This window comes from Nilaparvata lugens, chromosome 2, assembly GCF_014356525.2.
Source record: "Nilaparvata lugens isolate BPH chromosome 2, ASM1435652v1, whole genome shotgun sequence".
NCBI classification, from domain to species: Eukaryota; Metazoa; Arthropoda; class Insecta; order Hemiptera; family Delphacidae; genus Nilaparvata; species Nilaparvata lugens.
The window spans coordinates 66093215-66111633 of record NC_052505.1 but is presented as its reverse complement, the minus strand read 5'-3'; the positions used below and the strand labels follow the sequence as shown (position 1 = coordinate 66111633).

Here is an 18419-nt window from a genome sequence, read left to right as displayed (position 1 = left end):
TTGTAGCAGCTTCTCTTTGTCTCAGATACAGAGTAACGGCCAGCAACGGTCACAGTTATCACATAGTTATTCAAAAGTATTCTTTGAGTATCTATAGTGAGGTCCATGTTATAATGGCAGTGTGTGATTTGCAATGGTGTTGCTATCCTTGTGTATCATTCAACAAAGCAGATGGCGCTATCTCTTTCACGCATTGCAAGGCAGCCACATCGTTTATCAACATTGTAGAAATTCAACTTATTGACAAAGTAGTGTTAAGGGTTAGGTTCTATTTAATAATGATTCATAAGGATAGGTTAGGTTTTTGCTTTGAAATTGCAATATGCTAGAAGGGGCTAGGGTCCAGGTGGAGTTATGTTTTTTGTTGTTTCAAAGGTGAAAGGATGGGTTGGGAGGTTAGGATTTTGCTTTGAAATTCAAAGTATTGAATGTGTCATTAGTTGAATAACAACCGTTATATCTCATTGATTATAGTTTTGAAAGGTACTCTCACTTTTATTGAATGGAATGATGATAATATGTTGATTATTATATCGAATTTAATGATAAATCATCATTGGATAATAATATCATCAAGATGGAATGACGGCTCCAGTTACGGTGCTCGGTAACCATCATCACAAAGGACGTTACATTCAAAGATCTGACTGAATGGAACGGGAAAAAACCGTTACTAACGCATGCGCGATACGGTGCTGTCTGAGACCGAGAGTGGTTTGTGTATTTGTGGCTCCAGCTGTTTTCAGAAATGGAAAAAGAGAGGTTATGTGCATCCTATAACAGTTTATTTTATTGAGTTAGTTTTGATTCCGCAATCAATCAATATTCACTTTTAATCAAGAAATTCATAGAACCTTAAATCAATGATAAATTTTAATAATTTATCATGCCTATACTAAGGATGATTTTGTTATATCCTTTCAACTTGAGCTTGGGGAGAGAAAACCCAATTTGAAGTGTCATTCAATTGAAATTTACAAATTGAAAAAGCATTCTTTTGAAAACAGAGATATAATTAGCTTATCATAACTGATAGTAGAGTCTATTTCATGCTATTACCATACAGGTTCAGTACAAAGTGTTTATTGAAAATTTGTAATGAAGAATAATTCTAGCCTAGGCCTACATTAAATTCATGGTGTTTCTTTGCAATCCTAAGTTTTAAAGTGATCTATTTTGATGAACTTTGACTTCAATGTTACCTCGAAAAAAGTAAGTATAATACTCTTAAGTAATTAGAAACATATTTACGCTTTGTAATTTAAATCCAAAAGTCACGAGTGTGCCGAAAAAATTAAAGGCTGCACTTTTGTAAGTTATATGGTGATGGGCCGAGGAATCTAGCATTTATACCTAATTATAGACATCGATAGGGAAGGTCTATCAATTGTTGACTATTTTAAAGGATTAGCTGAGCAAAGATGGCAGAAAATTGTTTAGGCTATCCATTTTAGCTACAATGTAGGTCTTTTATTTTTAATAAAAAATATTCTTTTTTATAATAATAATAATTATTATTAATAATAAATATTATTCTATGATTGCTATGGGTTCAATTTTTTTATGGGGTTATTTGAAATCCCTGGTTTATGTCAAACACGGACCATAACTCACTTCAAGAACAACATTCGCGACCCCATTGCTAATACTGGAATATACTGCAATGCGTGGAAACAAATTTTAAAAATCGACTTCAGTGTATGTGCAATGGGGGTCGCCATTGATCCGATTATTGTATTTTCATATAAAAAAAAGATTAAAGCAATAACTATAGTACTTTAATGTACAATGGGGGTCGCTATTGATCTTATTATTTTCTCATTTTCATATGAAAAAGATTGAAGCAATAACTATAGTAGGTACTTTTGTCTTCATTGACCTTCCAAATAAGTAAGTTTATCTGGCGCACTTTGTCGACCGAACGAAGTGAGGTCTAAGATTCAAGTCGACGGTTTGGCATTTCTCTTGATGTTTAAATGTTTTTATGTTGCGCATTTACAGCGAAACGCGGTAATAGATTTTCATAAAATTTGACAGGTATGTTCCTTTTCAAATTGCGCGTCGACGTATATACAAGGTTTTTGGAAATTTTGCATTTCAAGGATAATATAAAAGGAAAAAGGAGCCTCCTTCATACGCCAATATTAGAGTAAAAATCTGGTGTGGCGCACTCACACAACTTTCCTTGCCGTTATGAAAATTTATGAACTGACGCTATTGTTCCCGCGCATCTCAAGTCTACTTTTCTAAGATCTGAGTCAGCTGGTGACAGGACAATAGCGCTGCAGACACACGAAGTCTGCTATCTCTTCATAGTGAATGATTTAATAGAATCAACCGTTTGCAATTGGATAATCTTATTTTCTTGAATTCCGAGCTTATTTTCAATTTTAGGTGAAAATATTACTGAACATTAATTGTAGAGATTTTATGCTCAATCTTTTTCACTTGAATTTTTTTGTTTAAATTGTTTCTGAAGCCTGATAATTGGGAATCTAAAACCAAACTTTGCATAGATGGTGCAGTGCTCCTGAAATTTTTACAGATATGAGACTTGTGACAGTTGATAGAGCTTATCAATGACTTTTCTAGGTATGAATTTGATCAAAATCGTTTGAGCCGTTTTCGAGAAAATCGCGAAAAACCCTGTTTTTGACAACATATCCGCCATTTTAGCCGCCATCTTGAATTGCATTTGATCGAAAATGTTCGTGTCGGATCCTTATAGTGTAAGGACCTTAAGTTCCGAATTTCAAGTCATTCCGTGAATTGGGAGATGAGATATCGTGTACACAGACGCACATACACACACACACATACAGACCAATACCCAAAAACCACTTTTTTGGACTCAGGGGACCTTGAAACGTGTAGAAATTTGGGTACCTTAATTTTTTTCGGAAAGCAATACTTTCCTTACCCATGGTAATAGGGCAAGGAAAGTAAAAATCAGACTATAGAATTATTCATCATAAATCAGCTAACAAGTGATTACACAGATGTGTGGAGAAGCCAGTCTACTACCGGTACTGTATTTGTATAAGGTCTATAGTTTCAATCAAAGACCTTGACGAGGTATGCATCTTCAAGCTGGGTTTACACCAAAGTTATTAACAAAATGTTAATAACTTAATCCTTATAGATTCTATTAGATTGAACGCAAGTTGACAAACATACATGTTCATCATGTGTATGATAAGTTATGTTCAATCTAATATAATCGATAAGGATTGAGTTATTAACATTTTGTTAATAAATCTGGTCTAATCGCAGCTTTAAGGTCTTTGGTTTCAATATTTTGTTTTGCAGTCATGGTTTTATTATGCGTGTCCATCAGTATCAATATTCTTACATTCGAAAAAACTAATTTAATAGGTTATTAAAAATAATCAAATGAACTAAATAATGCTGAAGAAATTATAATATCTTTGATTGAAAAAATTAATTTTTATTAGATGGAAAGATTATCACGGAACTGGATGAATATTATATAAATTCTGGAATAGAAATATATTCTATTCATTGTATAAATTAACATTAATATTAATAAATTATGGAATACCTACAAATTCAAACGTGAACTGATTTTGTTAACATTTAAAACAGTTGACAATGGGTACTCGTGGATGAGAATACTGTGTGAGGTCTACTGTTCACAGAACTACTAGTACTATAATAATCAATAAAATTCCGAATCATCATCTAAACAATGCCAAAATAAAAAAATAAAAATGTAACAGGAAATCATTGAGTAGATAAAAAGCAACTATTTTCTCCATCTTTGAATTATTTTAGCCTTTTCTACTACCTGGATTACATTCTATTTTACATCCTATCATACACCTTCCCTCAGCCCTGCCTGTCATACCTACCTTCTTTCACTGTCACACCTTTTCCATTTGTGTTATACTTTACCTGCCTAGTACTTGGGAAATCATAGTTGACGGTATTTTCCCCCTTTTCTTCCTGTACACCACATTATTTTAGCTATTTCAACTTTTCTGTGTTAGGAGCGGCGCCCTAACTTCATCCTCCAGGTTGAAATAAAGGCAGCTTATCTATATAAATTATGGTTTGTCAATAAATAAGTTACTTTTTAAAAAACATTTCATTTACTACAAAATATTACTTAAAGAATTTTATGAGGTCCGTTCGCTATATACGCTAGTGAGGAACTGAGCACTGAATACAATAATGTCTCCCACTACGACTATGCTGACTAAACAAGTTAACAGTGATTGTATGCAGTTTTCACTCATATAACTCCTCCATCCCTAAAGAGAACATCAGGGGGTGGATGAGCTGCAAGAACGGCTTTCACATTTTTAAAGAATTTTTCATAAACAATTAATTATGATGATAGTTTCTAGAAGTAAGATATACAGTAGAAAATTCCATAGACTAATGCTTGTTGTAAAATTACATTGCTCCCCTTATGGGGGTGTACTTGTTGACATTAATCGGATTAAAATTAAGATGTTCTAAATTAATTGTGAATTCTGGTTCCTGGTCTTCGTTCATAGTATTAATAATGTTATCTTGGTTCAATAACTTATGTCTATACTTCAATTCAGACAAATGATTAAGTTTCTTACCATTATAATAAAATGTATTGTTGTTGCTATTGATTAAATAAACTCCTTTTACAGACTTTTTTATAATTTCTGATTTTCATAGTGTCTCCATTTGGGAAAAATACACAAATAGCTATTCAATTCTGGAATCCATTTGACAATACTATTATCTATTTTTATCTTACTATATTTACAATTTGATGTAGTTCCTAATTCAATAATATTTCTTTTTCGCAGTTTAATTTTTTATGATACAGATTGTCTATAGAACATATAAAATTTGAACTTGTTTTTCTAGTACATTCACTAGTCAGACCTCCAATTGATATTTTTTTTCTTTTTATAATAATATTGTTTGACTTTAGTAAGTATCTGATTTTAGGTATGACAGTTACAAATTCATTTTGAAACATTAGGTACAGAAAACAACTTTTATAGGTTGATATGGCGGAAGGTGTGGCTCATTCATCAATTGGGCTAGTCAGTCGGGTCAAGCGAGGGGTTTGTTACCACTGTTTAAAAAAAAATGGCTTTTGGTGGCCCTGAAAAGGGACCAAGATTGTTGCTGGTGGCCCTAAAAGGGACCAAGGCAGGCTAGATGTTTAGTAGTCGTCAACTGGCGCAATACCACGCCGCGCGAGGGTCCCGGGCAGGTCCGTCTGGTGCGAGAGCAGGCCGGCAGGGGCTCAAGTCAATGGTTCGCAGTCTCCACTCTGGTTTACCCGGGCTACGGAGAGGGCTGACCGGGTGATCTACTAGCCAGAGGTCGTGCCGAATCTCCGCCGGGAGGACCTCCTCGACCACTTCCTCGTTTAGAAGGGGCCTTCGGTCAAACCCCGGGCAGGCAGGGTCGTAGGCTTCCGCTGCACACACTCTGATGTCGGTTCGGCACCCAACCCGCGCATCCAGAACCGCGCGCCAGTTGTTAGGCTGGGGCGCTAAGTCTTGGGGTGCAGCTGGCGCGGCGGTGTACAGCCTCAGCCTCTCCTCCACCTGGCGAAGCCGACGTAGGGCCCTCCTCTTCTGGATTCGGCGGCCGGCTCGGTTCCTCCTAGGCATCGGCTGGGTAGTAGACAAGCAATCTTGGTTATCTGATAGTACAATATTCTTTAGTTGGAATAATACTAGGATGTAGAACTTTCAATTTACAGAATGTTAAAAAATTTTCAATATCTTGGATCAACTTAATACAATGTTATATAAAATATTCAACTGGTTCAGCAAATATCTAAATCTCTCTAGTTCTACATAGTCGCTAAGTTTATCATTTACAAATTTCAATCTACTCTCTAACTCATTAAAATTATAATTACCAATGTTTTAAGTCTGATTAAATTCAGCCATAAGTTCTGAACTCAATGAATATTGGGCTGATATTTGATTTATCAAATTGTTTTGATTATCTTTCAAATGTTTTTTTAGAAATAAATTATCATATTATTGAATTTTCTGCCCAAAACTAGTGGACTGTATAAATGAATGAAGATAGAGAAATGATTGAAAGGCTAATATTATTAGAATAGATGGACAGAAAAATCAATATAATAAATACCGGTGCACCCTTGTGCATGCACTTGCCTTGGCCAATAGCTTGTCCATGCAAAAGGGTAGATGGCACCTTTGGTAGCTCAAGGGATTGTAGATAAAAGGAAAAAAGGTTGTCAACACCAAAGTAGTTGAATAAGCAATTTTAATGCTCAAAAGACTATATTGAAAAAGGTAAAAAATATAAGTCAGGTGGAATTAATTACAATAGATAATCAGAAAAATATATATGAATGATATTGAAATTAAAACAATAACCAACAACAAATAATAGAAATTTCATAGGAAATTCCTAGAGAACAAAGGTAAAGTGCAAAATGTTTAAGAGTGCTATTAAATTGAAACATAAATCCACAATTTCTAAAAAGTTGACAATTATTATATCTGATTACAGACCAAGAAAACAAAAAGTTTAAAAAATTGAAATAATAGAAAAATAGCAAATTATTTGAAAATGACACTCAGAAGAGCTCAATAAAAAATTATTACAGGAATTTCAAAGGAATTTTTAAATTACTGAAAATTTAAAGGTTGAAGCTAAGAAAAATAGATCAATTTAAAAGAAAAATTATTGAAAATAGTATACCGTAACAATTACCAGGATTAAACAAATGTTTGTCTGTGAACCTAAAACAATCTGGAGTGAATTAATAATAATTATGAAATGTACAAATTTGAAGTTTCATTATTGAAACACAGATATTTCAAATGGTAATTACAGAATTGTGATTCTGAAGGAAGGTGAAAAAGAGAAAAAGCTAGGTTAATAAATATTAACAAATGGGATAAGATATGAAATTACACTTAAACTTCAAATGCAGATCCAAAAATATAGAAAAATAACTAAGAATTGATTACTAAGAAGTAACTCAAGTTGAATACTTGAAGATAATAAAAACAATAAAATGAAAGTGAGGTTACAAAAATATTAAGCAACCCAACAACTTGACATAGGTCAATCAAGAGTTAAAGAATACATTTGTTCATGTTTAGTCATTTATCATGGACTAGGCAAGATAATCAATGATATTGAGTTGACAAAGCCGGGAATAGAAAAATCATTCAATAGTCAAAAATACTTGTATGTAGACTGTACTTGACAAGTTATGAATAAGATCGCAAACTGGAGGACATAACCTAACATAAATAGTAAAGGTTGAACAAGTGATTAAAAAAGAGAATGAATGAATCCTTAATAAAGACCTAAATATGTGAATAAAAAGAATTAAAAACTTGACCTGAATGGTATTTCAGTACCAGTGTATGGTAGTATCAGTATATGGAACAGTGGATACAGCTCAATGCTTCTCAGAAGTGAAGTTGGCTATGGCAGACGTTTGGCGTGCGACTTGGACAGAAGACCTCGAAGAGTAGAATATTCCCATGAATAAGGTAAACAGAAGGACCCTTCCTTACACCGCGTAAGGACAGGATTGGAAGTAGACTCCACAAGATGATGAATTTGATGAGTAGAAATCCCCTTTATCCAACGTGAATAAAGCAGGAAATGGATTTAGTACAATCCCCAAGATGATGAAGTGATGAGTAGAGATCCCCTCTATTCATCGTGAATAAAGCAGGAAATGGATTTAGCACAATCCCCTAGATGATGAAAACTTTGAAGAAGTTGAGAATTTCCTTGTCGCCATGAGCATGTTGCAACTCAAAGCAAATGCAAACTAAACTGAGCAGGAAGCACTTTAAAACTGGGAATGATGTTTTGAACGATCAAAAAACATAAGAGAACAATTTTTATAATGTTGAAAGGCTACATATTTAAAAAGGGGATGAAAAATAAACATTCTTTACAATACCCAAGCAAGGTTTAGAAATTGAAACCATTTTTAACAAAACGGAAGAAGGAAGTGAGTCAGAGAAAAACGTAAAACGGGATCACGGCAAAAACCAATGCCAACATGAACCGCTAACAACAAATATGCCAAAGAGATGAAGAATTCAAAGATAATCTTCTTGCAGTAATTATGCAAAAAAAAAGAAATAAGAAATGGACATATTCAAAATAAATATAAAATATAAACCGCTAAATTAAAACCAGAGAGAAAGCTAATTTTTTCCACCAGAGCAGACATAATCTAGTAGGCAGCTGACGTCAAGCATTGAACGTCAGCTGAGACATGCGCGCTAAATACAAAAATGAAATGAGGAAAAATGCGAAGTGAGATTTAACACATATCTTTCACCATCATACGAGTCTAAATTTCCAGTAATAAATTTTATTACGGCTCCTATTCCATTCACAAGTCCTCTTTTAGATATCTTATCATTAATTACACTTATAATATCTAACTTATCTTCTATTACATTTTTAGTATGATTAATAAATCTCAAATAGTTTACTGTATCTCTTGCTTCACTACAATTATCAGTTATATACAGGGTGATTCTTAGTTATGGTAAAATAATTTAATATGTGATAGTAGAGGTAAAAATAATAAAAAAAGTTCTTATAAACATATATCCATAAACACTTCATTAGCAAGCTAAGAATTCAGTTCCTCTGGAGAAATATACTGATGCTGATGTGTTTGGGGACTAGTTTTTGGAAAACTTATGATGGTTTCATATGGGAAAATATCTGAAAAATTGAATGAAACTAGTCTGGAAGCTTTAGTGTGAGTAGTTTTTGAGAAAAAAGTTGAAATATGCAAAAAATCTAAGTAGAAAAACACAGACTTCTACATTTGATGCCCAATAACTTTCTTTAATGACCAGTAAACAAATAATTTTTCACAAAAAAATTGAAGAAAATTTAATTCTGAAAAGAATTATGTAAGCTGTGTAAACTAAATTTGATTAAAAGTTAAATAAAATGTATTCTTATGTAGTACATTACACCACAAAAATTTGCTGTTTTATGAGTAGAGAACTAATAACTCCTAGGTTGTAGCTGTTTGCAAATAAAATATTCGGTTTTTCATGTAAAGTTTCATTTTTATATGAAAGTATCATATCTAAATGACATGGAACTTATACCAAAAGACTAAAGACGATGTTCAAAGTGACCTCCATTGTTCTTAATGCATATGTTCAGACGTCTTCTCATCAATTGTCAGACCCATTAAAATATTTTAGGAGTCTGCTTTATCATTTCTATTCCATTCAAAATCCTTAATCGGAGTTCTTCAATGGTATCAATCAGAGTATTGTATACTATGGTTTTCAAGTGTCCCCAAAGATAAAAATTCAAAGGATTCAAGTGTGGTGACCTAGCTGGCCATGGTACTGGCCCACCTCGGCCTATCCATTGATTTGGAAAGCTGTGATTCAGGTGTTCACGAACAGCAACACTGGAGTGTGCTGAAGCTCCATCATGCATAAACCAAATGTTTTAGCGCAACTGAAGAGGTACATCTTCAAGTAAGATAAGTAGCTCCTCTCTCAAAAAGTTTAAGTAGATTGATTACGCCATTAAGCCTGGAAGGAAGCTCGAACAGAAGTAGATGATCTCCTATGATTCCTGCCCAAATGTTTACTGGAAACTGATGTTGTGTTAATCGTACACTGGATTGATGGCATGAGGATTCTCATCTGCCCAAATATGTTGGTTGTGGACGTTAATGATAGCTGTTCTTGTCAAGTGTGCCTCATCAGTTAATAAAATGGTTGTTAAAAAGTTTGGGTTAACAAGTTTTTCTAAAAACCATCAGCAAATACCAGCATGGGGAATACAGTCTCGTGGCAATAGAGTATGAATTTTCTGGAGGTGGTATAGATGTAATTGTTGCTCTTTTAGTATCCTCCAAATAATAGATTGATTGACATTAAACTGCACTGACAATTCTCTCGTGCTCTTCTCTGGATGTTCATAAATTTCATTAAGAACTTGTTCTTCTAACTCAACAGTCCTAGTAGATCGGGGTCTGCCTGCATAAATGTGCTCTTTGGACATCAAAGAACCTGTTTCAGACAGATGATGAATAGTGGCCAAAAATCTTGAACTTGGACATACTCGGTTAGGAAAGTTCTCTTGATACAAACGTCTTGCTTCAGTACTACAGTATTACAGTGTCCCATCCATTAAATGCATGTCAGCTAATTCGGAGTATGAATAATGTCTAAAATTACCTGCCATTTTTAAAAAAAAATTAACACAGCACAAAAGCAAAGTGAAATGGTTACAAATAACTTGTTAATAGATTAAACAAAATACACAGTGCAGTTACAGTAGGCCTAACTTACAGTTTGTTATTTTGTTCAACAGTGAGCTAAAATAATCCTGAAAATAATTTTCAGTTGATAATTTCTTTTAAATATTTTCTCATTTGAAACAAAATCAATCAGCTGTTATTTAAATCCATGTTTTATTTGCAATCAGCTACAACTTATGAGTTATTAGTTCTCTCCTCATAAAACAGCAAATTTTTGTGGTGTAATGTACTACATAAGAATACATTTTATTTAACTTTTATTCAAATTTAGTTTACACAGCTTACATTATTCTTTTCAGAATTAAATTTTCTTCAATTTTTTTTTTGTGAAAAATTATTTGTTTACTGATCATTAAAGAAAGTTATTGGGCATCAAACGTAGAAGTCTGTGTTTCTCTACTTAGATTTTTTGCATATTTCAACTTTTTTCTTAAAAACTACTCACACTACAGCTTCCAGACTAGTTTTATTCAATTTTCAGATATTTTTCCATATGAATCTACCATAAGTTTTTCAAAAACTAGTCCCCAAACAATTCAGCATCAGTGTATTTCTCCAGAGGAACTGAATTCCGGGCGAAATCTTTCATCCTGTATAGCTCGCTAATGAAGCGTTTATGGATATATGTTTATAAGAACTTTTTTTTATTATTTTCACCTCTACTATCACGTATTAAATTATTTTACCATAATTAAGAATCACCCTGTATTATACATTTTCCATTATTGGAATCTTTTTTCTAATGAGAAATTTCTAGCAGAAGGTTGGCAGAATTGGATCTGCTTGGTTAGTTTCATCCCATTATAGCTAATTTCGAATCAAGTTTTGTTTTATTAAGAAAAGTATATTCCTCTTATATTTGTGTTGGAGATCAGTTGTCAAGTGTTCTTGTTTCAAGTTAGCAGATAGTTTTAGTGTGAAGCTAATTGAATTTTAATAAGGTTTCGTTTCTTACAAACTAACCTATTACCTGACCATTGCACATCTTTTCCTGAATCAGGAGTCTCTGACTCGATATTCTCCTTGTGGAAAATCCTGGAAAAATCCTTTCCTATCCTGACAACGACAGACTGTTGTCTTCCCGATATTATTCTACAGACTGTTTCTGTGAAAACCTTTCCTATCCTCTCATAATAGTCGACATACTGACTATTAATTTAAAAGCGTTTCGGACTATTGAGAGTGATTCCCATTCCCTTAAGGGCTGTCACAGATTAGCCCTTAATAACTGGTGTGCAGTTGCTAGACTAGCGCGGAAATCCTGTTTAGCAGTTTCAGAATTGCTGAAGATCCTTTTGCAGCTGCAGGCTCGCGATTCAGAAATCCTACACCTAAAACCCTATATACTGGTCCTTAAATATCCCGTATTGGAAATTTATACCCTGTATTTAGCTAGCAGGTCCAGCTTGCTGAGAGCTAGAGCGCAATTCTCAGATTGTGGATTATTGAACAGATATTTATTTGCTGTTGAGAATAATAATCTCATTATTGATTCTCTGTACCATATACCCTATACCCTATACCTCAGACCCTGTACCCTATTCTTTATAGCTTACACCCTATACCATACCCTATTTAACTATATTTTAAATACCACTAACAACTCCATAGTTCCGCCATACCTTTACTCTATAGCTCTTACCTTAAACCCCATAGAAAAACCTCTTTCCGGGCAGTTGGTTCAGACTGTGTACTACCTTTACAAATATAATTATTTTCTAATTAACAAATATAATTATTATCTGATAGTCAGATCTGTCTCCTTGTATAGGGTTATCTTAATCTCCCCTAACACCCACTCTGTATTCCAAAGGCCGAGGGCCAAATCGGCCAGTAACGGCACGGGCAAATACTCTTCCCCTGAAATTTAAAATCTCGCAAAAGAAGCAGAGGGTAAAGAATCAGGATAGGGGGAGAAGTGTAGGTCCGGTATCTCCACCTGTCAGTACAGCTACTGACCCCGACCCATATCCGACTGTAGCTAGTCGGCGTTGTAGCAATACTTCACAATTATTAGATAACCTAGGGGGTGGAATATGGTATCTTATAGTATATTTGCTACTTTTCTCATTGCTTGCAGTTGAAATAATAATTATCAATAGAGAAGAACTATTATTTATTATTAAATGATGAGAGTTCGTTAATGATGATTATTCAATTATGATTTAGATGAACATTATTCTTGTTTTGTATTTCTAGATTGGGATTTTATCATAAATGTAGGGTAGCCATTGAAATGATTCTTATCTAAATCTAACCACAGTCATTGTTACCAACTTAATTTTTGTTTTTGTGCACTAATCCTCCATATAACCCACCAACTATTTTGTGTTGCCATGTTGCAAATCTGGAGTACGCAAAGTAATCACTTTGTGCACTAGTGCGGAAAAGTGATTCTTTGCGTTCTGTAATCTCAGCAGGAATGGTCACTTTTCAAGGTAACTGTAGGAAAACAATATTTCCAGAGCTTCAAAATGACATCTGGTTGGAGGCTGTAAGTCCATATTTTTCAGCTGGAGCATCATCGGAAAAAAGTAAAAAGTACTGTTTGCAGCGGAAAACTCTCTTTCTACACATTATTATAAAGAGATTGATACCATTCCCAAGTCTGTACCTTCAAGGAGTCATGAGTTACACGGTTTTCTAATTGTTGGGATTGGCATTTGGTGGAAAAAGCTTGTTTTCCGCTGCAAACAGTACTTTTTACTCTTTTTCCGATGATGCTCCAGCCATAAAATATGGACTTACAGCCTCCAACCAGATGTCATTTTGAAGCTCTGGAAATATTCTATAACATTGTGACAATAATACTAGTGTTTGTGTACTGCCAATACATATACAGGGTGGAAAGTGAAATATTGTCCCCGAAAAATGTATGTTTAAATTTTTTGAAGTTGAATAAATAATGGAAAGAGTGGTCGAAATGAGATGATTCTCTCGAACATCATTTTCTGGTTTATTATAAACACTTTGGTGGAAGAAACAATCCGATATCTCTCACAATAACTGAATAACTAGCGATATAAAAATTTCTGTCAATAATGACTGCCATCTTGTATTTTTCAATGATGACGAATATTTTCGTTGTTTCCATAATCAATATTCTTATTCGTCTTGTTGTAACAAAGAGATTGAGACCGTTTGCTAGTCTCTATCTTGAAGTAGTCATGAAAAAATAGATTTTATAGTTCCAGCTTGTTACCTCATGCATATGGAAAAACGCACCATAAATCATGCATGGTTTTCTTTGGAGGGTGCTGGAGAACTCATTTTCTGACGTACAGTGCATGAAGATAAATCGTTCCAAAGTTAAAAAAACGCTCTAAATTTCATAGATTTAAAATTTCTCTGTATCTCTTGCACAAAAAAGTTATAATGGAATGAAATTTGAACAAATTTAGAAAAAACGTTTTTTTTGGGATTTTGAAGGTTATAACTTGAAAAATATGCGTTTTAGAGGAAACTTTTATAGAACAAAAATCGTAGAGGAAGATTTTAAAAATATTTTCGTCAAAAAAACGGTTGAATATCTTGAACGGTTATTGAAATACAAGCGATATAGCAAAACCCTGTGAATTTTGGTGGCCATCTTGATTCCGAGGTGTTTGCCTGTGATTTCGACTTATCATCATCACGATCCTCATTATGCTAGACCTAATGAAGAAATTGAGACATCTTCCACGGCTGTTACTCAAAAATGACCACAGAATGACATTTTGCGCCTGGACTATTATACAAAACAATCTGCATGACATTCGACTATGAATACTGTCATCATCAATATTTCATTATATTGTATCTATAATATCTCAGTTAATCTCAGGTCTCGGTGTGGATGGGTGATACATCAATTTTGATACATATCTAAATCTGATGATATGTGTGACACTATTTTTGGTGTCGCATATGCCCTGCTGGCAGTAGTCAGTAGAGCTAAAGATTTTTGAATACTATTAATATTTTTATGCCTCCTGAAAGAGAAATACCACAAATTTCTTACCAGCTCTTCAAGGAGCTCAAATAATTCTCTGCTTTCAACGGCTGCAAACGGTGGCTGCTTTATGAATTTACAGTTCTCATGACTGATCTGGTTGACTCCACAATTATAGATGCAGAAGAGGTAGATAGATATAAGGGTTCTGATTTTTGTACTGGACAATATGGTATCGACACCAATGCCACTCGCCACCATCTGACAAAGGGGTCAGCAGTGTGAGATGATACTGAGCGGAATCAAAGGCGACACTCTATCAGAATACCTTATAAATTCTATTTATTTATAGTGCTGCTGCAACTTAATACTATGACCCTTGGGTTCTTCCAAATCGGATGTGATAGTTCTGAATAATTTAAATAAATCTTGAGAACATAATATTTCTGAAGATTCAATAATCAATGCTGTATATCACCAATTTATCCAACTTATTCGGTGAAGAATATAGTTGGTTGATCATTTAAATATTTTGTCAATAATAGAAATAAAACAGACTAGAACAAGATTGGTAATGCATGAAGACAGGATCATAAATGAAGGGTACACCATTCAACAAATAAGATATATAATGTAAATGAAAATATCAATGAGCAATAATAAAAATAGAATGATAAATATAAAAATAAGATGAGAAAATATATATCACAAAAAATATCACAGATAGCTCACAAAAAGATTTTACTTTGCTTATTAGCATCAAATAATATATCTCATGCTTCTTTAATCAGCATATATTCTGTCTATTTCTGTAGCTCAGTTGTCTACTTGCTGTTGCTTGTCGAATAAAATTTATTAATCTTACTTCCAACAATATTAAAAATAAAAATATTAAAATATCTCAGGGCTTGGGTTTGGCCTCTGGTGGAATTCAGATAAAATAATTTATCTTGTGAACATGAGCTTCATAAAAATTCTTATAAATAACTGATAAAAAAGATTAATAAGTGAGTATATATATATAAATCAAATATTAATAAATATTTACTCTGTGCATACTCAAATATTAAATTCTCATAAATTTCTCTTATCAAGACTTTCCCTTAAGGTTTGAATATTTGCGAAAATTTCAATTTCAAGTTTGATTTTTAAATAAACCTTCGACAAGCTAGCTTTATTAAATTGCAATTGATTCATAGCACTGAGGGCCCTCTTTAATAACTATTGAACTCACATGTAGATCTTTCACAATTATTGATGGCAGCCTGGATCTGTCTCGTGTATCCTGAACCTTTTCTGGTGGGCAGCTGTCGTCCTCTTTAGTGGGAATATTTAAATTTAACAACTCATGTCATACTGCAACATCACTGAGTTATATGAATTCTATTTTCAAATATATAAATCAAAACTTGAACCTTTAAAAATTATTTAATGTACAACAGGGGATTCAGTCTAATGCTCTCATAATTGGTGGGTGTCCCTGGTGAACTCTGGCAAGCAAGTGGGCTATGGGTCTCCCCCTATTCTTTCTCAACGATACTTCTGACTTTTTAATTTGCATAAAATTTTAATATCCTCTCCCATTGGCGGATTTTAAATACTCTGTGATGACGTAATTTAGTACTGTCAAATAGTCCATAACATAACAGCATATTACTATCCATTGATCGAATATTTTAGTCTTAAACTCTTATTTTATCTTGATTACTGTACATAATTTCGTACATTCTATAACAATTACAAATTCTTATAATTTTTATAAAGACCACGTGAAGAATTTGAATTAAATCATTTTTAGCACCGGTCAAATACTGCATTATGATTGGTACATCCGTAGACTGTAACATGTATTACTGCACTCAATAAAAATAAATCCCATTTCCTTTATATTTTTGTTTTGTTTTTTATTATTTATGTTCATGCTCAATGATATAATAAATATTTTTGTGTTTTCTTAATCGTTTTTGCGACACTTATTTGGCATGCATATTTTACTAAACCCTCTTATCGTAGTCTTAGTGAATGCCTCCTAGATGCAACTAATTTGCCACAAGGTGTCTGGCTAATTTTCAAATATATGACTCGACCGATTACTAAGGACGCCAACTAGCTAATGTCAAAGAACCTAACCTCAAACATTATTATTATTATATTATTAAATAATTGCAACAAGACTTTTATTTTTATTTGGCTGTTAATAATCATAGCCTCGAGAGCCGTTATTATCTTATCTCTAGACAATTGATACTGTAACTGGTGATAACATTTTCCAGCTTCTTGTGCTGAGACCTAACAATTTCTTTCAATATTAGTTTTTGGTAAACACCCAAAAAATATTGTTACATAAGGAACTAATTTTTCAATATTAGTTTTTGGTAAACACCCAAAAAATATTGTTACATAAGGAACTAATTTCTTGTTCAATGAGTAATCCTTTCTGCAGAACGAAGAGAGTCTACCCCATAGCTCATACCCTGCTGCTCGATTCTTCGTGTGAAAATATTTTTGAACTTTGAAGGCTGCGACTGCTTATCAAAACAGAACTTTTACTGAGAAATACATCTTACTGAACTATTCATAGTGATAAGATTGTGTTTGTGTTTCCAGTCAAGTAATCTATCAAGCTCTTCTCATTTTTAGCATCAAACAAGAGTTTGATTCAAAATAGCTCTCACATTATATAATTATTTTTACCTACTACCATAGGTAAGGAAAGTTTTGCTCTCCAAAACAAATTAAAGTACCCCAATTTCAAGTTTTCTATACGTTTCAAGGTTCCCTGAGTCCAAAAAAATGATTTTTGGGTGTTGGTCTGTGTGTGTGTATGTCTGTGAACACGATAACTCCATTCCTAATCAACCAATTGACTTGAAATTTTAAACTTGAGGTTCTTATACCATGAAGACCTGACAGTAAGAAATTCAATAAAATTCAATTCAAGATGGCGGAAAAAATGGCGGATAATTACTAAAAAAACATGTTTTTCACGGTTTTCTCGAAAACGGCTCTAACGATTTTCTTCAAATCTATACCATAAGCCCTATCAACTGACATGAGTCTCATTTCTGGGAAAATTGCAGGAGCTCCATAATATTCTTGAGAAAAATGGCGGATAATTACTAAAAAACCATGTTTTTCATGGTTTTCTCAAAAATGGCACTAACGATTTTCTTCAAATTCATACCATGGATAGCTATTCATGAGCCCTATCAACTGACGTTAGTCTCATTTCTAGGAAAATTGCAGGAGCTGCATAGTATTCTTGAGAAAAATGGCGGTAATTACTAAAAAACCATGTTTTTAACGATTTTCTCAAAAACGGCTCTAACGATTTTCTTCAAATTTATACAATGGTTAGCTATTTATGAGCCCTATCAACTGACGTTAGTCTCATTTCTGAGAAAATTGCAGGAGCTGTGTAGTATTCTTGAGAAAAATGGCGGATAATTACTAAAAAACCTTTTTTTTCATGATTTTCTCAAAAATGACTTGACTGATTTATTTCAAATTCATACTCTGTTTAGTTATTTATCAGCTCTATCAACTGGCATGAGTCTTTTCCCTTGGGAACTGAAGGGGTCCACCCCCAGAAATGGACTTTGTAAACTCCTTCTCGTGCATGAGGTAGGTAGGTAGAGCAGTTTATAAACAGAACACATAGTTGAGATATTCAATTTGTAGAACAGCTGTTTTGACGACTTTTATAATAATATTAATAATATTTCCTCCAGTTTAATAAAATCTATAGCTTATGCTATTGTTCCTGTTCTTTTTCACATTTTTAATGCCAGCTTTTTGAATGGCCATTTCCCATCAAATCTAAAAACAGCTAAGGTAATACCTATTTTTAAGAGTGGATCAAATAGAGAAAATTCAAATTATAGACCCATCTCACTGCTTTCAGTGTTCTCAAAAATTCTAGAGAAACTTTTTAAGAAAAGATTAATGAGCTTTTTCAATAAAGTGAACTATTTTAATAGAAACCAATTTGGATTTCAGGAGGGCTTGAACACAGAACAGGCATTATATAAGTTTATGTCAGATATTTATCACAGCATCAACACACCACATAAAAATAGAACATCTGGTCTATTCTTGGACATCTGAAAGGCTTTCGACACAGTTGAACACAGCACCTAGTTGAATAAGCTTCATGCTGCTGGTGTCCGTGGTGTTCCCAACATGTGGTTAAAATCATAC

General features: G+C 33.5%; 1 protein-coding gene across 1 annotated transcript in view; it reads left to right on the top strand.

The window, feature by feature from the left end:
• The first annotated feature begins 734 nt into the window (after positions 1–734).
• Positions 735–18419, top strand: part of LOC111056067 — a 50728-nt gene continuing 33043 nt past the window's right edge. The window contains exon 1 of the mRNA XM_022343391.2: positions 735–1212. Within this exon, the coding sequence (XP_022199083.2) occupies positions 1196–1212 (17 nt within the window). The 5' untranslated portion in view covers positions 735–1195. The remainder of the gene's footprint in view (positions 1213–18419) is intronic.